This window comes from Carcharodon carcharias, chromosome 37 (assembly GCF_017639515.1).
Source record: "Carcharodon carcharias isolate sCarCar2 chromosome 37, sCarCar2.pri, whole genome shotgun sequence".
NCBI lineage: Eukaryota > Metazoa > Chordata > Chondrichthyes > Lamniformes > Lamnidae > Carcharodon > Carcharodon carcharias.
This window is the reverse complement of record NC_054503.1, coordinates 1,533,666-1,554,883: the sequence shown is the minus strand read 5'-3', so window position 1 is coordinate 1,554,883 and position 21,218 is coordinate 1,533,666. Positions and strand designations below refer to the sequence as shown.

Genomic DNA, 21,218 nt, shown 5'->3' with positions numbered 1-21,218 from the left:
GGGAGTGACTGTTGAAAGCTGAGGGCGTGCGTGTTGAAGGTGGTGGAGGGATTGAATGTTGACGGTTGTGGAGGGTGTGAGTGTTGAAGAATGTGGAGGGAGTGAATGTTGAAGTTGGAGGGCGTGAGTGTTGAAGGTGTTGGAGGGAGTGAATGTTGTAGGTGGTGGACCGAGTGAGTGTTGAAGATTGTGGAGGGATGGACTGTTGAAGGTGGTGGAGGGTCTGAGTGTTGAAGGTGGAGGAGGGAGTGAGTGTTGAAGGTGGTGGAGGTAGTGAATGTTGAAGGTGGTGGAGGGAGTGAGTGTTGAAGGTGGTGGAGGGAGTAAGTGTTGAAGGTGGTGGAGGGACTGTATGTTGAAGGTGATGGAGTGAGTGAGTGTTGAAGGTGGTGGAGGGAGTGAATGTTGAAGGTGGTTGAGGGAGTGAAGGTTGTAGGTGGGGGATGGAGTGAATGTGGAAGTTGGTAGAATGAGTGAATGTTGAAGATCGAGGAGGGAGTGAATGTTGAATGTGGTGGACAGAATGAGTGTTGTAGGTTGTGGAGGGAGTGAATGTTGAAGGTGGTGGAGGGAGTGAATTTTGAAGGTGGTGGAGGGAGTGAATATTGAAGGTGGTAGAGGGAGTTTAATTTTTGCAGGAGGGGGAGGGAATGAATTTTGAATGTGGAGGAGGGAGTGAGTGTAGAAGGTGGTGGAAGGAGTGAATGTTGAAGGTGCGGGAGGCTGTTAATGTTGAAGCTGTTGGAGGGAATGAATTTTGAAGGTGGTAAGGGAGTGAATGTTGAAGTTGGATGGTTTGAATGTTGAAGGTGGTGGAGGGAGTGAATGTTGTAGGTGGGGGAGGGAGTGAATGTTGAAGGTGGTGGAGGGATTGAATGATGAAGGTGGTGGAGGCAGTGAGTTTGGAAGCTGGTGGAGGGAGTAAATGTTGAAGGTGGTGGAGGGAGTGAGTGTTGAAGGTGGTTTAGGGAGTGAATGTTGAAGGTGGTGGAGGGAGTGAATGTTGAAGGTGGTGGAGGGAGTGAGTTTAGAAGCTGTTGGAGGGAGTGAATGTTGATGGTGGTGGAGGGAGTGAATGTTGATGGTGGTGGAGGGAGTGAGTGTTGAAGGTGTTGGAGGGAGTGAATGTTGAAGGTGGTGGAGGGAGTGAGCGTTGAAGGTGGTGGAGGGAGTGACTGTTGAAGATAGGAGAGGCAGTGAGTGTTGAAGGTGGTGGAGGGAGTGAGTGTTGAAGGTGGTGGAGGGAGTGAATGTTGAAGATGGTGGAGCGAGTGAACGTTGAAGGTGGCGAGGGGAGTGATTGTTAATGGTGGCGTAGGGAATGAATGTTGAAGGCGGTGGAGTGAGTCAATGATGAAGGCGGTGGAGCGAGTGTGTGTTGAAGGTGGTGGAGGGAGTGAATGTTGAAGGTGGTGGAGGGAGTGAATGTTGACGGTTGTGGAGGGAGTGAGTGTTGAAGAATGTGGAGGGAGTGAATGTTGAAGTTGGAGGAGGGAGTGAGTGTTGAAGGTGGTGGAGGGAGTGAATGTTGAAGGCGGTGGAGGGAGTGAGTGTTGAAGGTGGGGGAGGGAGTAAGTGTTGAAGGTGGTGGAGGGACTGTATGTTGAAGGTGTTGGAGGAAGTGAGTGTTGAAGGCGGTGGAGGGAGTGAATGTTGAAGGTGGTGGAAGGAGTAAGTGTTGAAGGTGGTGGAGGGACTGAGTGTTGAAGTTGGTGGAGGGTGTGAACGTTGAATGTGGTGGAGGGAGTGAATGTTGAACGTGTTGGAGGGAGTGTATGTTGAAGTCAGTGGAGGGAGTGAGTATTGAAGGTGTTGGTGGGAGTGAATGTTGTAGGTCGGGGAGGGAGTTAATGTTGAAGGTGGTGGAGGGAGTGAATGTTAAAGGTGGTGGAGGGAGTGAGTGTTGTAGGTGCTGGAGGGAGCGAATGTTGAAGGTGGTGGAGGGAGTGAATGTTGAAGTTGGTGGCGGGAGTGAATGTTGAAGGTGGTGGAGGGAGTGAGTGTTGTAGGTGGGGGTGGGAGTGAATTTTGAATGTGGTGGAGGGAGTGAGTGTTGAAGGTGGTGGAGGGAGTGAATGTTGAAGGTGGTGGAAGGAGTGAATGTTGAAGGTGGTGGAGGGAGTGAATGTTGATGGTGGTGGAGGGAGTGAGTGTTGAAGGTGGTGGAGTGAGTGAATGTTGAACGTGGTTCAGGGAGTGAAGGTTGTAGGTGGGGGATGGAGTGAATGTTGAAGGTGGTGGAAGGAGTGAATGTTGAAGATCGAGGATGGAGTGAATGTTGAAGGTGGTGGACGGAGTGAGTGTTGTAGGTTGTGGAGGGAGTGAATGTTGAAGGTGGTGGAGGGAGTGAATTTTGAAGGTGGTGGAGGGAGTGAATGTTGAAGGTGGTGGAGGGAGTTTAATTTTTGCAGGTGGGGGAGGGAATGAATTTTGAATGTGGAGGAGGGAGTGAGTGTAGAAGTTGGTGGAGGGAGTGAATGTTGAAGGTGGTGGAGGGAGTGAATGTTGAAGTTGGATGGTTTGAGTGTTGAATGTGGTGGAGGGAGTGAATGTTGTAGGTGGGGGAGGGAGTGAATGTTGAAGGTGGTGGAGGGATTGACTGATGAAGGTGGTGGAGGCACTGAGTTTAGAAGCTGGCGGAGGGAGTAAATGTTGAAGGTGGTGGAGGGAGTGAGTGTTGAATGTGGTGGACGGAGTGAATGTTGTAGGTGGGGGAGGGAGTGAATGTTGAAGGTGGTGAATGGAGTGACTGATGAAGGTGGTGGAGGCAGTGAGTTTAGAAGCTGGTGGAGGGAGTAAATGTTGAAGGAGGTGGAGGGTGTGCGTGTTGAAGGTGGTTTAGGGAGTGAATGTTGACGGTCGTGGAGGGAGTGAGTGTTGTAGGTGGGAGTGGCTGTGAATTTTGAATTTGGTGGAGGGTGTGAAGATTGTAGGTGGGGGTGTGAGTGAATGTTGAAGTTGGTTGAGGGAGTGTAGGTTGTACGTGGGGGTGGGTATGGATTTTGAATGTGGTGGAGGGAGTGAGTGTTGAAGGTGGTGGAGTGAGTGAATGTTGAATTTGGGGGAGGGAGTTCTTGTTCAAGGTGGTGGAGGGAGTGAATGTTGAAGGTGGTGGAGGGAGTGAATGTTGAAGGTGGTGGAGGGAATGAGTGTTGAAGGTGGTGGAGGGAGTGAATGTTGAAGGTGGTTGAGAGAGTGAAGGTTGTAGGTGGGGGATGGAGTGAATGTTGAAGGTGGTGGAAGGAGTGAATGTTGAAGATCGAGGACGGAGTGAATGTTTAAGGTGGTGGACGGAGTGAGTGTTGTAGGTTGTGGAGGGAGCGAATGTTGAAGGTGGTGGAGGGAGTGAATGTTGAAGGTGGTGGAGGGTGTGAATGTTGAAGGTGCGGGCGGGAGTTAAAGTTGAAGCTGTTGGAGGGAGTGAATGTTGAAGGTGGTGGAGGGAGTGAATGTTGAAGTTGGAGGGAGTGAGTGTTGAAGGTGGTGGACAGAGTGAATCTTGTAGGTGGGGGAGGGAGTGAATGTTGAAGGTGGTGGAGGGCGTGACTGATGAAGGTGGTGGAGGCAGTGAGTTTAGAAGCTGGTGGAGGGAGTAAATGTTGTCGGTGGTGGAGGGAGTGCGTGTTGAATGTGGTTTAGGGAGTGAATGTTGAAGGTGGTGGAGGGAGTGAGTTTAGAAGCTGTGGGAGGGAGTGAATGTTGATGGTGGTGGAGGGTGTGAATATTGAAGGTGGTGGGGGGAGTGAGTGTTGAAGGTGGTGGAGGGAGTGAGTGTTGAAGATAGTGGAGGGAGTGAGTGTTGGAGGTTTGGAGGGAGTGAGTGTTGAAGGTGGTGGAGTGAGTGAATGTTGAATTTGGGGGAGGGAGTTCTTGTTCAAGGTGGTGGAGGGAGTGAATGTTGAAGGTGGTGGAGGGAGTGAATGTTGAAGGTGGTGGAGGGAATGAGTGTTGAAGGTGGTGGAGGGAGTGAATGTTGAAGGTGGTGGAGGGAGTGAGTGTTGAAGGCAGTGGAGGGAGTGCGTATTGAACGTGTTGGTGGGAGTGAGAGTTGTAGGTAGGGGAGGGAATTAATGTTGAAGGTGGTGGAGGGAGTGAATGTTAAAGGTGGTGGAGGGAGTGAGTGTTGTGGGTGGTGGAGGGAGCGTATGTTGAAGTTGTTGGAGGGAGTGAATGTTGACGGTCGTGGAGGGAGTGAGTGTTGTAGGTGGGAGTGGGTGTGAATTTTGAATTTGGTGGAGGGAGTGAAGATTGTAGGTGGGGGTGTGAGTGAATGTTGAAGTTGGTTGAGGCAGTGTAGGTTTTATGTTGGGGTGGGAGTGGATTTTGAATGTGGTGGAGGGAGTGAGTGTTGAACGTGGTGGAGTGAGTGAATGTTGAATTTGGGGGAGGGAGTTCTTGTTGAAGGTGGTGGAGGGAGTGAATGTTGAAGGTGGTGGAGGGAATGAATGTTGAAGGTGGTGGAGGGAGTGAAGGTTGTAGGTGGGGGATGGAGTGAATGTTGAAGGTGGTGGAAGGAGTGAATGTTGAAGATCGAGGACGGAGTGAATGTTTAAGGTGGTGGACGGAGTGAGTGTTGTAGGTTGTGGAGGGAGCGAATGTTGAAGGTGGTGGAGGGAGTGAATGTTGAAGGTGGTGGAGGGTGTGAATGTTGAAGGTGCGGGCGGGAGTTAAAGTTGGAGCTGTTGGAGGGAGTGAATGTTGAAGGTGGTGGAGGGAGTGAATGTTGAAGTTGGAGGGAGTGAGTGTTGAAGGTGGTGGACGGAGTGAATCTTGTAGGTGGGGGAGGGAGTGAATGTTGAAGGTGGTGGAGGGCGTGACTGATGAAGGTGGTGGAGGCAGTGAGTTTAGAAGCTGGTGGAGGGAGTAAATGTTGTCGGTGGTGGAGGGAGTGCGTGTTGAATGTGGTTTAGGGAGTGAATGTTGAAGGTGGTGGAGGGAGTGAGTTTAGAAGCTGTGGGAGGGAGTGAATGTTGATGGTGGTGGAGGGTGTGAATATTGAAGGTGGTGGGGGGAGTGAGTGTTGAAGGTGGTGGAGGGAGTGAGTGTTGAAGATAGTGGAGGGAGTGAGTGTTGGAGGTTTGGAGGGAGTGAGTGTTGAAGGTGGTGGAGGGAGTGAGTGTTGAAGCTGGTGGAGTGAGTGAACGTTGAAGGTGGCGGAGGGAGTGATTGTTGATGGTGGCGTAGGGAATAATTGTTGAAGGCGGTGGAGTGAGTCAATGATGAAGGTGGTGGAGGGAGTGTGTGTTGAAGGTGGTGGAGGGAGTGAATGTTGAAGTTGGAGGGAGTGAGTGTTGAAGGTGGTTGAGGGAGTGAATGTTGAAGTTGGTGGAGGGGGTGACTGTTGAAGGTGGTGGAGGGAGTGTATGTTGAAGTTGGAGGGAGTGAGTGTTGAAAGTGGTGGAGGGGATGAGTGTTGAAGGTGGTGGAGGGAATGAGTGTTGAAGTTGGGGGACTAAATGAGTATTGAAGTTGGTGGTGGGAGTGAATATTGAAGGTGGTGGAGGGAGTGAATGTTGAAGTTGGAGGGAGTGAATGTTGAAGGTGGTGGAGGGAGTGAGTGTTGAAGTTTGAGGGCGTGCATGTTGAAGGTGGTGGAGGGAGTAAATGTTGAAGGTTGTGGAGGGAGTGAGTTTTGAAGAATGTGGAGTGAGTGAATGTTGAAGTTGGAGGGCGTGAGTGTTGAAGGCAGTGGAGGGAGTAAATGTTGAAGGTGGTGGAAGGAGTAATTGTTGAAGGTGGTGGATGGACTGAGTTTTGAAGGTGGTGGAGGGTGTGAATGTTGAATGTGGTGGAGGGAGTGAATGTTGAAGGTGGTGGAGGCAGTGAATGTTGAAGGTGGTTGAGGGAGTGAATGTTGCGGGTGGGAGACGGAGTGAATGTTGAAGGTGGTGGAGGGAGTGAATGTTGAAGATCGAGGACGGAGGGAATGTTGAAGGTTTTTTAGGGAGTGAATGCTGAAGTTGGTAGAGGGAGGGAATGTTGAAGGTGGTAGAGGGAGTGAGTTTTGATGGTGGTGGAGGGAGTGAATGTGGAACGTGTTGGAGGGATTGAATGTTGAAGTTGGAGGGAGTGAGCGTTGAAGGTTGTTGAGGGAGTGAATGTTGAAGTTGGTGTAGGTGGTGAGTGTTGAAGGTGGTGGAGGGACTGAATGTTCAAGTTGGGGGGATTGAGTGTTGAAGATGGTGGAGGGAGTGAATGTTGAAGTTGGAGGGAGTGAGTGTTGAAGGTGGTGGAGGGAGTGAATGTTGAAGTTGGAAGGAGTGAGTGCTGAAGGTGGTGGACAGAGTGAATGTTGAAGTTGGAGGGAGTGAGCGTTGAAGGTGCTGGACGGAGTGAATGTTGTAGGTGGAGGAGGGAGTGTATGTTGATGTTGGTGTAGGGAGTGACTGATGAAGGTGGTGGAGGGAGTGTGTTTAGAAGCTTGGGGAGGGAGGAAATTTTGAAGGTGGTGGAGGGAGTGAGTGTTGAAGGTGGTGGAGGGAGTGAGTTTAGAAGCTGTTGGAGGGAGTGAATGTTGATGGTGGTGGAGGGAGTGAGTTTTGAAGGTGGTGGAGGGAGTGACTGTTGAAGATAGGGGAGGGACTGAGTGTTGAAGGTGGTGGAGGGAGTGAGTGTTGAAGGTGGTGGAGGGAGTGAGTGTTGAAGCTGGTGGAGTTAGTGAACGTTGAAGGTGGCAGAGGGAGTGATTGTTGATGGTGGCTTGGGAATGAATGTTGAAGGCGGTGGAGTGAGTCAATGATGAAGATGGTGGAGGGAGTGTGTGTTGAAGGTGGTGGAGGGAGTGAATGTTGAAGGTGGTGGAGGGAGTGAATGTGGAATGTGGTGGAGGGAGTGAATTTTGAAGTTGGTGGAGGGAGTGAGTGTTGAAGGTGGTTGAGGGAATGAATGTTGAAGTTGGTGGAGGGGGTGACTGTTGAAGGTGGTGGAGGGAGTGAATGTTGAAGTTGGAGGGAGTGAGTGTTGAAGTTGGTGGAGGGAGTGAATGTTGAAGTTGGAGGGAGTGAGTGTTGAAAGTGGTGGAGGGGATGAGTATTGAAGTTGGTGGTGGGAGTGAATATTGAAGGTGGTGGAGGGAGTGAATGTTGAAGGTGGAGGGAGTGAATGTTGAAGGTGGTGGAGGGAGTGAGTGTTGAAGTTTGAGGGCGTGAATGTTGAAGGTGGTGGAGGGAGTGAATGTTGAAGGGTGTGGAGGGAGTGAGTGTTGAAGAATGTGGAGGGAGTGAATGTTGAAGTTGGAGGGCGTGAGTGTTGAAGGTGTTGGAGGGAGTGAAGGTTGTAGTTGGAGGGAGTGAGTGTTGAAAGTGGTGGAGGGGATGAGTGTTGAAGTTGGTGGTGGGAGTGAATATTGAAGGTGGTGGAGGGAGTGAATGTTGAAGTTGGAGGGAGTGAATGTTGAAGGTGGAGGGAGTGAATGTTGAAGGTGGTGGAGGGAGTGAGTGTTGAAGTTTGAGGGCGTGAATGTTGAAGGTGGTGGAGGGAGTGAATGTTGAAGGTTGTGGAGGGAGTGAGTGTTGAAGAATGTGGAGGGAGTGAATGTTGAAGTTGGAGGGCGTGAGTGTTGAAGGTGTTGGAGGGAGTGAAGGTTGTAGTTGGAGGGATGGACTGTTGAAAGTGGTGGAGGGGATGAGTATTGAAGTTGGTGGTGGGAGTGAATATTGAAGGTGGTGGAGGGAGTGAATGTTGAAGTTGGAGGGAATGAATGTTGAAGGTGGAGGGAGTGAATGTTGAAGGTGGTGGAGGGAGTGAGTGTTGAAGTTTGAGGGCGTGAATGTTGAAGGTGGTGGAGGGAGTGAATGTTGAAGGTTGTGGAGGGAGTGAGTGTTGAAGAATGTGGAGGGAGTGAATGTTGAAGTTGGAGGGCGTGAGTGTTGAAGGTGGTGGAGGGACTGAATGTTGAAGGTGATGGAGGAAGTGAGTGTTGAAGGCGGTGGAGGGAATGAATGTTGAAGGTGGTGGAAGGAGTAAGTGTTGAAGGTGGTGGAGGGAGTGAATGTGGAACGTGGTGGAGGGATTGAATGTTGAAGTTGGTGTAGGTGGTGAGTGTTGAAGATGGTGGAGGGAGTGAATGTTGAAGTTTGAGGGAGTGAGTGTTGAAGATGGTGGAGGGAGTGAATGTTGAAGTTGGAGGGAGTGAGTGTTGAAGGTGCTGGACGGAGTGAATGTTGTAGGTGGGGGAGGGAGTGAATGTTGATGTTGATGTAGGGAGTGACTGATGAAGGTGGTGGAGGGATTGTGTTTAGAAGCTGGTGGAGGGAGGAAATGTTGAAGGTGGTGGAGGGAGTGAGTGTTGAAAGTGGTGGAGGGAGTGAATGTTGAAGGTGGTGGAGGGAGTGAGTTTAGAAGCTGGTGGAGGTAGTGAATGTTGAAGGTGGTGGAGGAAGTGAGTGTTGAAGGCGGTGGAGGGAGTAAATGTTGAAGGTGGGGGAGGGAGTGAATGTTGAAGATGGTGGAGGGAGCGAATGTTGAATGTGGTGGAGGGAATGAATGTTGAAGTTTGGGGAGGGAGTGAATGTTGAAGGTGGGGGAGGGTGTGAATTTTGAAGGTGGTGGACGGAGTGAATGTTGAAGGTGGGGGAGGGAGTGAATGTTGAAGGTGGGGCAGGGAGTGAATGTTGAAGTTGGGGGAGGGAGTGAATTTTGAAGGTGGAGGAGGGAGTGAATGTTGAAGGTGGTGGATGGAGTGAGTTTTGAAGGTGGTGGAGGGAGTGAATGTTGAAGGTGGGTGAGGGACTGAATGTTGAATGTGGTGAAGGGAGTGAGTGTTGAAGGTGTTGGAGGGAGGGAGTGTTGAAGGTGGTGGAGGGAGTGAGTGTTGAAGGTGGTGGAGTGAGTGAATGTTGAATTTGGGGGAGGGAGTTCTTGTTCAAGGTGGTGGAGGGAGTGAATGTTGAAGGTGGTGGAGGGAGTGAATGTTGAAGGTGGTGGAGGGAATGAGTGTTGAAGGTGGTGGAGGGAGTGAATGTTGAAGGTGGTTGAGAGAGTGAAGGTTGTAGGTGGGGGATGGAGTGAATGTTGAAGGTGGTGGAAGGAGTGAATGTTGAAGATCGAGGACGGAGTGAATGTTGAAGGTGGTGGACGGAGTGAGTGTTGTAGGTTGTGGAGGGAGCGAATGTTGAAGGTGGTGGAGGGAGTGAATGTTGAAGGTGGTGGAGGGAGTGAATGTTGAAGGTGCGGGCGGGAGTTAAAGTTGAAGCTGTTGGAGGGAGTGAATGTTGAAGGTGGTGGAGGGAGTGAATGTTGAAGTTGGAGGGAGTGAGTGTTGAAGGTGGTGGACGGAGTGAATCTTGTAGGTGGGGGAGGGAGTGACTGATGAAGGTGGTGGAGGCAGTGAGTTTAGAAGCTGGTGGAGGGAGTAAATGTTGTCGGTGGTGGAGGGAGTGCGTGTTGAAGGTGGTTTAGGGAGTGAATGTTGAAGGTGGTGGAGGGAGTGAATGTTGAAGGTGGTGGAGGGAGTGAGTGTTGAAGGTGGGGGAGGGAGTAAGTGTTGAAGGTGGTGGAGGGACGGAATGTTGAAGGTGATGGAGGAAGTGAGTGTTGAAGGCGGTGGACGGAGTGAATGTTGAAGGAGGTGGAAGGAGTAAGTGTTGAATGTGGTGGATGGACTGAGTTTTGAAGGTGGTGGAGGGTGTGAACGTTGAATGTGGTGGAGGGAGTGAATGTTGAAGGTGGTGGAGGGATTGAGAGTTGAATGTGGTGGAGGGAGTGAATGTTGAAGGTGGTGGAGGGAGTGAGTGTTGAAGGCAGTGGAGGGAGTGCGTATTGAACGTGTTGGTGGGAGTGAGAGTTGTAGGTAGGGGAGGGAATTAATGTTGAAGGTGGTGGAGGGAGTGAATGTTAAAGGTGGTGGAGGGAGTGAGTGTTGTGGGTGGTGGAGGGAGCGTATGTTGAAGTTGTTGGAGGGAGTGAATGTTGACGGTCGTGGAGGGAGTGAGTGTTGTAGGTGGGAGTGGGTGTGAATTTTGAATTTGGTGGAGGGAGTGAAGATTGTAGGTGGGGGTGTGAGTGAATGTTGAAGTTGGTTGAGGCAGTGTAGGTTTTATGTTGGGGTGGGAGTGGATTTTGAATGTGGTGGAGGGAGTGAGTGTTGAACGTGGTGGAGTGAGTGAATGTTGAATTTGGGGGAGGGAGTTCTTGTTGAAGGTGGTGGAGGGAGTGAATGTTGAAGGTGGTGGAGGGAATGAATGTTGAAGGTGGTGGAGGGAGTGAATGTTGAAGGTGGTTGAGAGAGTGAAGGTTGTAGGTGGGGGATGGAGTGAATGTTGAAGGTGGTGGAAGGAGTGAATGTTGAAGATCGAGGACGGAGTGAATGTTTAAGGTGGTGGACGGAGTGAGTGTTGTAGGTTGTGGAGGGAGCGAATGTTGAAGGTGGTGGAGGGAGTGAATGTTGAAGGTGGTGGAGGGTGTGAATGTTGAAGGTGCGGGCGGGAGTTAAAGTTGAAGCTGTTGGAGGGAGTGAATGTTGAAGGTGGTGGAGGGAGTGAATGTTGAAGTTGGAGGGAGTGAGTGTTGAAGGTGGTGGACGGAGTGAATCTTGTAGGTGGGGGAGGGAGTGAATGTTGAAGGTGGTGGAGGGCGTGACTGATGAAGGTGGTGGAGGCAGTGAGTTTAGAAGCTGGTGGAGGGAGTAAATGTTGTCGGTGGTGGAGGGAGTGCGTGTTGAATGTGGTTTAGGGAGTGAATGTTGAAGGTGGTGGAGGGAGTGAGTTTAGAAGCTGTGGGAGGGAGTGAATGTTGATGGTGGTGGAGGGTGTGAATATTGAAGGTGGTGGGGGGAGTGAGTGTTGAAGGTGGTGGAGGGAGTGAGTGTTGAAGATAGTGGAGGGAGTGAGTGTTGGAGGTTTGGAGGGAGTGAGTGTTGAAGGTGGTGGAGGGAGTGAGTGTTGAAGCTGGTGGAGTGAGTGAACGTTGAAGGTGGCGGAGGGAGTGATTGTTGATGGTGGCGTAGGGAATAATTGTTGAAGGCGGTGGAGTGAGTCAATGATGAAGGTGGTGGAGGGAGTGTGTGTTGAAGGTGGTGGAGGGAGTGAATGTTGAAGTTGGAGGGAGTGAGTGTTGAAGGTGGTTGAGGGAGTGAATGTTGAAGGTGGTTGAGAGAGTGAAGGTTGTAGGTGGGGGATGGAGTGAATGTTGAAGGTGGTGGAAGGAGTGAATGTTGAAGATCGAGGACGGAGTGAATGTTTAAGGTGGTGGACGGAGTGAGTGTTGTAGGTTGTGGAGGGAGCGAATGTTGAAGGTGGTGGAGGGAGTGAATGTTGAAGGTGGTGGAGGGTGTGAATGTTGAAGGTGCGGGCGGGAGTTAAAGTTGAAGCTGTTGGAGGGAGTGAATGTTGAAGGTGGTGGAGGGAGTGAATGTTGATGTTGGAGGGAGTGAGTGTTGAAGGTGGTGGACGGAGTGAATCTTGTAGGTGGGGGAGGGAGTGAATGTTGAAGGTGGTGGAGGGCGTGACTGATGAAGGTGGTGGAGGCAGTGAGTTTAGAAGCTGGTGGAGGGAGTAAATGTTGTCGGTGGTGGAGGGAGTGCGTGTTGAATGTGGTTTAGGGAGTGAATGTTGAAGGTGGTGGAGGGAGTGAGTTTAGACGCTGTGGGAGGGAGTGAATGTTGATGGTGGTGGAGGGTGTGAATATTGAAGGTGGTGGGGGGAGTGAGTGTTGAAGGTGGTGGAGGGAGTGAGTGTTGAAGATAGTGGAGGGAGTGAGTGTTGGAGGTTTGGAGGGAGTGAGTGTTGAAGGTGGTGGAGGGAGTGAGTGTTGAAGCTGGTGGAGTGAGTGAACGTTGAAGGTGGCGGAGGGAGTGATTGTTGATGGTGGCGTAGGGAATAATTGTTGAAGGCGGTGGAGTGAGTCAATGATGAAGGTGGTGGAGGGAGTGTGTGTTGAAGGTGGTGGAGGGAGTGAATGTTGAAGTTGGAGGGAGTGAGTGTTGAAGGTGGTTGAGGGAGTGAATGTTGAAGTTGGTGGAGGGGGTGACTGTTGAAGGTGGTGGAGGGAGTGTATGTTGAAGTTGGAGGGAGTGATTGTTGAAAGTGGTGGAGGGGATGAGTGTTGAAGGTGGTGGAGGGAATGAGTGTTGAAGTTGGGGGACTAAATGAGTATTGAAGTTGGTGGTGGGAGTGAATATTGAAGGTGGTGGAGGGAGTGAATGTTGAAGTTGGAGGGAGTGAATGTTGAAGGTGGTGGAGGGAGTGAGTGTTGAAGTTTGAGGGCGTGCATGTTGAAGGTGGTGGAGGGAGTAAATGTTGAAGGTTGTGGAGGGAGTGAGTTTTGAAGAATGTGGAGTGAGTGAATGTTGAAGTTGGAGGGCGTGAGTGTTGAAGGCAGTGGAGGGAGTGAATGTTGAAGGTGGTGGAAGGAGTAATTGTTGAAGGTGGTGGATGGACTGAGTTTTGAAGGTGGTGGAGGGTGTGAATGTTGAATGTGGTGGAGGGAGTGAATGTTGAAGGTGGTGGAGGCAGTGAATGTTGAAGGTGGTTGAGGGAGTGAATGTTGCGGGTGGGAGACGGAGTGAATGTTGAAGGTGGTGGAGGGAGTGAATGTTGAAGATCGAGGACGGAGGGAATGTTGAAGGTTTTTTAGGGAGTGAATGCTGAAGTTGGTTGAGGGAGGGAATGTTGAAGGTGGTAGAGGGAGTGAGTTTTGAAGGTGGTGGAGGGAGTGAATGTGGAACGTGTTGGAGGGATTGAATGTTGAAGTTGGAGGGAGTGAGCGTTGAAGGTTGTTGAGGGAGTGAATGTTGAAGTTGGTGTAGGTGGTGAGTGTTGAAGGTGGTGGAGGGACTGAATGTTCAAGTTGGGGGGATTGAGTGTTGAAGATGGTGGAGGGAGTGAATGTTGAAGTTGGAGGGAGTGAGTGTTGAAGGTGGTGGAGGGAGTGAATGTTGAAGTTGGAAGGAGTGAGTGCTGAAGGTGGTGGACAGAGTGAATGTTGAAGTTGGAGGGAGTGAGCGTTGAAGGTGCTGGACGGAGTGAATGTTGTAGGTGGAGGAGGGAGTGTATGTTGATGTTGGTGTAGGGAGTGACTGATGAAGGTGGTGGAGGGAGTGTGTTTAGAAGCTTGGGGAGGGAGGAAATTTTGAAGGTGGTGGAGGGAGTGAGTGTTGAAGGTGGTGGAGGGAGTGAGTTTAGAAGCTGTTGGAGGGAGTGAATGTTGATGGTGGTGGAGGGAGTGAGTTTTGAAGGTGGTGGAGGGAGTGACTGTTGAAGATAGGGGAGGGACTGAGTGTTGAAGGTGGTGGAGGGAGTGAGTGTTGAAGGTGGTGGAGGGAGTGAGTGTTGAAGCTGGTGGAGTTAGTGAACGTTGAAGGTGGCAGAGGGAGTGATTGTTGATGGTGGCTTGGGAATGAATGTTGAAGGCGGTGGAGTGAGTCAATGATGAAGATGGTGGAGGGAGTGTGTGTTGAAGGTGGTGGAGGGAGTGAATGTTGAAGGTGGTGGAGGGAGTGAATGTGGAATGTGGTGGAGGGAGTGAATTTTGAAGTTGGTGGAGGGAGTGAGTGTTGAAGGTGGTTGAGGGAATGAATGTTGAAGTTGGTGGAGGGGGTGACTGTTGAAGGTGGTGGAGGGAGTGAATGTTGAAGTTGGAGGGAGTGAGTGTTGAAGTTGGTGGAGGGAGTGAATGTTGAAGTTGGAGGGAGTGAGTGTTGAAAGTGGTGGAGGGGATGAGTATTGAAGTTGGTGGTGGGAGTGAATATTGAAGGTGGTGGAAGGAGTGAATGTTGAAGGTGGAGGGAGTGAATGTTGAAGGTGGTGGAGGGAGTGAGTGTTGAAGTTTGAGGGCGTGAATGTTGAAGGTGGTGGAGGGAGTGAATGTTGAAGGGTGTGGAGGGAGTGAGTGTTGAAGAATGTGGAGGGAGTGAATGTTGAAGTTGGAGGGCGTGAGTGTTGAAGGTGTTGGAGGGAGTGAAGGTTGTAGTTGGAGGGAGTGAGTGTTGAAAGTGGTGGAGGGGATGAGTGTTGAAGTTGGTGGTGGGAGTGAATATTGAAGGTGGTGGAGGGAGTGAATGTTGAAGTTGGAGGGAGTGAATGTTGAAGGTGGAGGGAGTGAATGTTGAAGGTGGTGGAGGGAGTGAGTGTTGAAGTTTGAGGGCGTGAATGTTGAAGGTGGTGGAGGGAGTGAATGTTGAAGGTTGTGGAGGGAGTGAGTGTTGAAGAATGTGGAGGGAGTGAATGTTGAAGTTGGAGGGCGTGAGTGTTGAAGGTGTTGGAGGGAGTGAAGGTTGTAGTTGGAGGGATGGACTGTTGAAAGTGGTGGAGGGGATGAGTATTGAAGTTGGTGGTGGGAGTGAATATTGAAGGTGGTGGAGGGAGTGAATGTTGAAGTTGGAGGGAGTGAATGTTGAAGGTGGAGGGAGTGAATGTTGAAGGTGGTGGAGGGAGTGAGTGTTGAAGTTTGAGGGCGTGAATGTTGAAGGTGGTGGAGGGAGTGAATGTTGAAGGTTGTGGAGGGAGTGAGTGTTGAAGAATGTGGAGGGAGTGAATGTTGAAGTTGGAGGGCGTGAGTGTTGAAGGTGGTGGAGGGACTGAATGTTGAAGGTGATGGAGGAAGTGAGTGTTGAAGGCGGTGGAGGGAATGAATGTTGAAGGTGGTGGAAGGAGTAAGTGTTGAAGGTGGTGGAGGGAGTGAATGTGGAACGTGGTGGAGGGATTGAATGTTGAAGTTGGTGTAGGTGGTGAGTGTTGAAGATGGTGGAGGGAGTGAATGTTGAAGTTTGAGGGAGTGAGTGTTGAAGATGGTGGAGGGAGTGAATGTTGAAGTTGGAGGGAGTGAGTGTTGAAGGTGCTGGACGGAGTGAATGTTGTAGGTGGGGGAGGGAGTGAATGTTGATGTTGATGTAGGGAGTGACTGATGAAGGTGGTGGAGGGATTGTGTTTAGAAGCTGGTGGAGGGAGGAAATGTTGAAGGTGGTGGAGGGAGTGAGTGTTGAAGGTGGTGGAGGGAGTGAATGTTGAAGGTGGTGGAGGGAGTGAGTTTAGAAGCTGGTGGAGGTAGTGAATGTTGAAGGTGGTGGAGGAAGTGAGTGTTGAAGGCGGTGGAGGGAGTAAATGTTGAAGGTGGGGGAGGGAGTGAATGTTGAAGATGGTGGAGGGAGCGAATGTTGAATGTGGTGGAGGGAATGAATGTTGAAGTTTGGGGAGGGAGTGAATGTTGAAGGTGGGGGAGGGTGTGAATTTTGAAGGTGGTGGACGGAGTGAATGTTGAAGGTGGGGGAGGGAGTGAATGTTGAAGGTGGGGCAGGGAGTGAATGTTGAAGTTGGGGGAGGGAGTGAATTTTGAAGGTGGAGGAGGGAGTGAATGTTGAAGGTGGTGGATGGAGTGAGTTTTGAAGGTGGTGGAGGGAGTGAATGTTGAAGGTGGGTGAGGGACTGAATGTTGAATGTGGTGAAGGGAGTGAGTGTTGAAGGTGTTGGAGGGAGGGAGTGTTGAAGGTGGTGGAGGGAGTGTGTGTTGATGATGGTGGAGGGAGTGAATGTTGAAGGTGGTGGAGGGAGTGAATTTTGAATGTGTCGGAGGGAGTGAATGTTGTAGGTGGGGGAGTGAGTGAATGTTGGACGTTGTGGAGGGTGTGAATGTTGAATGTGGTGGAGGGAGTGAGTGTTGAAGGTGGTGGAGGGATTGAATGCTGAAGGTGGTCGAGGGATTGAATGTTGAATGTGTTGGAGTGAGTGAGTTTTGAAAGTGGTGGAGGGAGTGAGTGTTGAAGGTTGTGGAGGGAGTGAGTGTTGAAGTTGGTGGAGGGAGTGAATTTTGAAGGTGGTGGAGGGAATGAATGTTGAAGGTGGTGGAGGGAGTGAATGTTGAAGGTGGTGGAGGGAGTGAGTGTTGAAGGTGGTGGAAGTAGTGAGTGTTGAAGGTGGTGGAGGGAGTGAATGTTGAAGGTGGTGGAGGGAGTGAATTTTGAAGGTGTTGGAGGGAGTGAATGTTGAAGGTGGTGGAGTGGCTGAATGTTGAAGGTGGTGGAGGGAGTGAATATTCGTGCTGGAGGTAGTGAATGTTGAAGGTGGTGGAGGGTGTGAGTGTTGAAGGTGGTGGAGGGAGTGCGTTTTGAAGATAGTGGAGGGAGTGAATGTTGAAGGTGGTGGAGGGAGTGAGTTTTGAAGATAGTGGAGGGAGTGAATGTTGAAAGTGGTGGAGGGAGTGAGTGTTGAAGGTGGTGGAGGGAGTGAGCGTTGACAGTTGTGGAGGGAGTGAGTATTGAAGAATGTGGAGGGAGTGAATGTTGAAGTTGGAGGGCGTGAGTGTTGAAGGTGTTGGAGGGAGTGAAGGTTGTAGGTGGTGGAGGGATTGACTGTTGAAGATTGTGGAGGGTTGGACTGTTGAAGGTGGTGGAGGGACTGAGTGTTGAAGGTGGAGGAGGGAGTGAGTGTTGAAGGTGGTGAAAGGGAGTGAATGTTGAAGGCGGTGGAGGGAGTGAGTGCTGAAGAATGTGGAGGGAGTGAATGTTGAAGTTGGAGGGCGTGAGTGTTGAAGGTGTTGGAGGGAGTGAAGGTTGTAGGTGGTGGAGGGAGTGAGTGTTGAAGCTGGTGGAGGGGGTGAATGTTGAAGTTGTTGGAGGGTGTGAATGTTGAAGGTGGTTGAGGGAGTTGGTGTTGAAGGTGGTGGAGGGAGTGAGTATTGAAGGTGTTGGAGGGAGTTAGTGTTGAAGTTGTTGGAGGGAGTGAATGTTGAAAGTGGTGGAGGGTGTGAATGTTGGTGGCGGAGGGAGTGAGTCTTGAAGGTGGTGGAGGGAGTGAATGTTGAAGTTGTTGGAGGGAGTGAATGTTGAATGTGGTGGAGGGAGTGAATTTTGGTGGTGGAGGGAGTGAATGTTGAAGGTGGTGGAAGGGGTGGATGTTGAAGGTGGTGGGGGGAGTTAGTGTTGAAGGTGGTGGAGGGAGTGAATTTTTACGGTGGTGGAGCGAGTGAATGTTGGTGGCGGAGTGAGTGAGTGTTGAATGTGGTGGAGGGGGTGGATGTTGAAGGTGGTGGAGGGAGTGAATGTTGACGGTGGTGTAGGGAGTGAGTGTTGAAGGTGGTGGAGGGACTGAGTGTTGAAGGTGGTGAAGGGGTTGAATGTTGAAGGTGGTGGAGGGAGTGAGTGTTGAAGGTGGTGGAGGGAGTGAGTGTTGAAGGTGGTGGAGGGAGTGAGTGTTGAAGGTGGTGGAGGGGGTGGATGTTGAAGTTGGTGGAGGGAATGAATGTTGAAGGTGGTGGAGGGAGTGAGTGTTGAAGGTGGTGAAGGGAGTGAGTGTTGAAGGTGGTGAAGGGAGTGAGTGTTGAAGGTGGTGGAGGGAGTGAATGTTGAAGGTGGTGGAGGGAGTGAGTGTTGAAGGTGGTGGAGGGAGTGAATGTTGAAGGTGGTGGAGGGAGTGAATGTTGAAGGTGGTGGAGGGAGTGAGTGTTGAAGGTGGTGGAGGGAGTGAATGTTGAAGGTGGTGGAGGGAGTGAATGTTGAAGAAGGTGGAGGGATTGGATTTTGATGATGGTGGGGGACAGCGTGCCAATGAAGTGAACTGTCAATCAAATTGACACCTGGATGTTATCCACCTTCAAACTAGTTAGACTAAATAGTTTCCATAATTACAACTTGAAGTATGGACCGACCATGTCTTGCAAAAGGTAGTGATGAATTTGGTGAGCAATTGATAATGACCAATTTTTTTAATTTAACGTGTTATCAGAGTTTGAACTTCTGCATTTAATGTACATTTTGACCCATCTGTGGGTTAAATGAACTTTGGCTTATAACCTAAAATAAATTTTCAGGTTGCTCAGGATAATTCTGCGCTCGAGGACATTAATAAGACCCTGAGAAGGCTTGACAGAGTGGGGGTGAAAGCATGTTTTCCCTTTTCGGGGAGACTAGAGCTAGGGGTCTCCCACTTAAGATGAGGAGGTGAGGAGAAATTTTTTCTCTCAAGGGTCATGAATGTTTGGAACTCTCTTCCCCAGAGACTGGTGGGGGTTGGGTCACAATATTTTTAAGGTGGAGGTAGGTCGATTCTTGACTAACAAGGCGGGGTCAAAGGTAATCGGGTGGTGTTAGGCTGGAATGTGCAGTTGAGGCCACAGTCAGATCAGTCATGATTTTTTTGAAGGAGAGAGAGCAGGCTCGAAGGGCCGAATGGCCTGCTCCTGCTCCCAATTCACATTGTTGTGTGTTTTCTGTTCACGATCCTGGGTGTTTTAGTCACTGAGCGATGGCCCAGGGCCATTGCAGATACTTTTCGAGGGGGAAGAGAGCTGTGGTTTACCTCTGAAAGTTATCTAAGAAGCAAGAAATGCCACAGAGCTACAGAGACATCGCCGCGTAGAAGGAGGCCGTTTAACCCTTTGAGTTCATGCCTGCTCTCTGCACACCAACCCAGTCTGTCCCATTCCACCCCCCACCCGCCCTATCCCAGCAAGTTTATTTCCCTCGAGAGCCCATCCAATTCCCCTCGGAGATCATTCATCGTCTCCGCCCCTCCCCCCCCCCCCCCCCCACCTCGTGGGCAGCGAGTTCCAGGTCATCGCCACTCGCTGTGAAAAAAAAAAGTTCCTGCACTCCGCACCTCTTGCCAAAAAAAAGGTGAGACCTGTGTCTCTCAGTCTTGGCGCTATATTCGGCCACGTTCTGTTAGGGAGAGGGCTAAAATTAAACCGAGCAGCCTGATCCACGATCGTTTGAGGAATACAGAACAGTAGGAAGGTACAAAGGCTTGAATTACTCCTCTTATTGAATTATGAATCCATGGGCTGTCATGTTTGAATAAAATGGGCGTCCATTTCTTAAGCAGTTGTTAACAAATACAGCACCCTCACATGGATAATGCAAGTTATTTAAAATTAACAGTCGCCCGGCAAAGCTGTCCCCAGGTGCTGAGGTGCTTCAGTGATTCACTGTGTATGGAGGTTAGGTGAAGAAAATGCTCTTTCACAGTGTGGAATGCACTCAATCAGCATCCAGCAATAGCACAGCCATGAAGATTCAGCTATTCTTGTCTCCGCATTAACTTATGTATTCAGCTTATCAAGGTTAGAGACGTCAGTGCTGGGGATTGGACTGCTTTCCTCATTTTGTTCTCTAGGTACAGCACGGGGTTAGATTCACAGTAAAGCTCCCTCTACACTGTCCCCATCAAACACTCCCATAACAGGTATAGCACGGGGTTAGATACAGAGTAAAGTTCCCTCTGCACTGTCTCCATCAAACACTCCCAGGACAGGTACAGCACGGGGTTAGATACAGAGTAAACCTCCCTCTACACTGTCTCCATCAAACACTCCCAGGACAGGTACAGCACAGGGTTAGATACAGAGTAAAGTTCCCTCTGCACTGTCTCCATCAAACACTCCCAGGACAGGTATAGCATGGGGTTAGATACAGAGTAAAGTTCCCTCTGCACTGTCTCCATCAAACACTCCCAGGACAGGTATAGCACGGGGTTAGATACAGAGTAAAGTTCCCTCTACACTGTCCCCATCAAACCCTCCCAGGACAGGTACAGCACGGAGTTAGATACAGAGTAAAGCTCCCTCTACAGTGTCCCCATCAAACACTCCCAGGACAGGTACAGCACAGGGTTAGATACAGAGTAAAGCTCCCTCTACACTGTCCCCACCAAACACTCCCAGGACAGGTACAGCACAGGGTTACATACAGAGTAAAGCTCCCTCTACACTGTCCCCACCAAACACTGCCAGGACAGGTACAGCACAGGGTTACATACAGAGTAAAGCTCCCTCTACACTGTCCCCACCAAACACTCCCAGGACAGGTTTGGTGGACTCCCTCCCAGTATTGGGAACGTCCAAGCTGCAAGCGACTTCATCTTCTGTGGTTACCCTCACGGCTGAAGAGTCCAACCCGAGATGGGCACGGCCGTCCAGGGGACTGGCTACGCATCACGGTTGGCGGTGGTTCTTGGGGAACCTCTGCGGCTGCACCTTGCCCTTGGACCTCCCCTCGGCACCCGGGCGTTGCGGGTCCTTGAAGCCTACTGACCCCAATGTCAATGCGTACCTCCAACGCGAGCCGGTTGGCTGAGGTATCTCCTGGCGAGAGGTAGACTGCAGCCCGTAGGGCTCCTCTTTAGAGTGTCCTGGTGTCACTTGTACCGACCAACGTTGGGGTCGTGTGATTTGAGTCATCTCCCCGTGGACAATCGGCTTGCGGACACCGCAGTCAACCACGCGAGAGACATGGGCTGGCCGACTCAGTCAGATTTCCTGTGCGGGTGGTGGCTGAACATTTGGCAGTTCATTTGTGGTACCCCTCACTCGAAATCCCTCACCAGCGCAGGGTACAAGTCCCTTGGAGGGTAGTCGGCCCGTTGGCAAGAAACATTCTTGCTTGAAGCTGAGCTCCTCCTCTCACATCAGGGAGAGGACGCGTGGATTGTCACCAGCCTCCCAGGGTTGAGCTCTGAGCTGTCACTGGAAAAATGGAGTGAGATTGCCCCATGGTACTTAGTTCAAATTTTACGCCAGCTGTCTTATCCAGTCTAGCAAGCACACAGCACCTTCTCATGACATTCAGTGGCATTACCATCACTGAATACCATACCACCATCAACATCCTGGGGGTTACCATTGACCAGAAACTCTACTGGACCAGCCATATAAATACTGTGGCTACAAGAGCAGGTCAGAGGCTGGGAATCCTGCATTGAGTAACTCACCTCCTGACTCCCCAAAGCCTGTCCACCATCTACAAGGCACAAGTCAGGAGTGTGATGGAATACTCCCCACTTGCCTGGATGAGTGCAGCTCCAGCAACACTCAAGAAGCTCGACACCGTCCGGGACAAAGCAGCCCCGCTTGATTGGCACCCCATCTACAAACATTCACTCCCTCCACCACCGACGCACAGTAGCAGCAGTGTGTGTACCATCCACAAGATGCACTGCAGCAACTCACCAAGGCTCCTTCGACAGCACCTTCCAAACCTATGACCTCTACCATCTAGAAGGACAAGAGCAGCAGACACATGGGGAACACCACCAGCTGCAAGTTCCCCTCCGAGCCACTCACCATCCTGACTTGGAAATATATCGGCTGTTCCTTCACTGTCGCTGGGTCAGAATCCTGGAACTCCCTCCTTAAAAACACTGTGGGTGTACCTACACCACAGGGACTGGAGCGGCTCAAGAAGGCAGCTCACCCCCACCTTCTCAAGGGGGCAATTAGGGATGGGCAATAAATGCTGGGCCCAGCCAGCGACGCCCACACCAGATGAAAGGATCAAAAAAATTCGTGTTGGA

At 50.9% G+C, this 21,218-nt stretch overlaps 1 protein-coding gene across 2 annotated transcripts in view; it reads left to right on the top strand.

The window, feature by feature from the left end:
- The window catches only part of LOC121272973 (neurexin-2-like), a 2,565,635-nt gene that overhangs the window by 1,179,871 nt on the left and 1,364,546 nt on the right, over positions 1-21,218 (top strand). For both annotated transcript variants that reach the window (XM_041179880.1, XM_041179879.1), the window contains exon 19: positions 18,472-18,510. In XM_041179880.1, the coding sequence (XP_041035814.1) occupies positions 18,472-18,510 (39 nt within the window). The remainder of the gene's footprint in view (positions 1-18,471; positions 18,511-21,218) is intronic.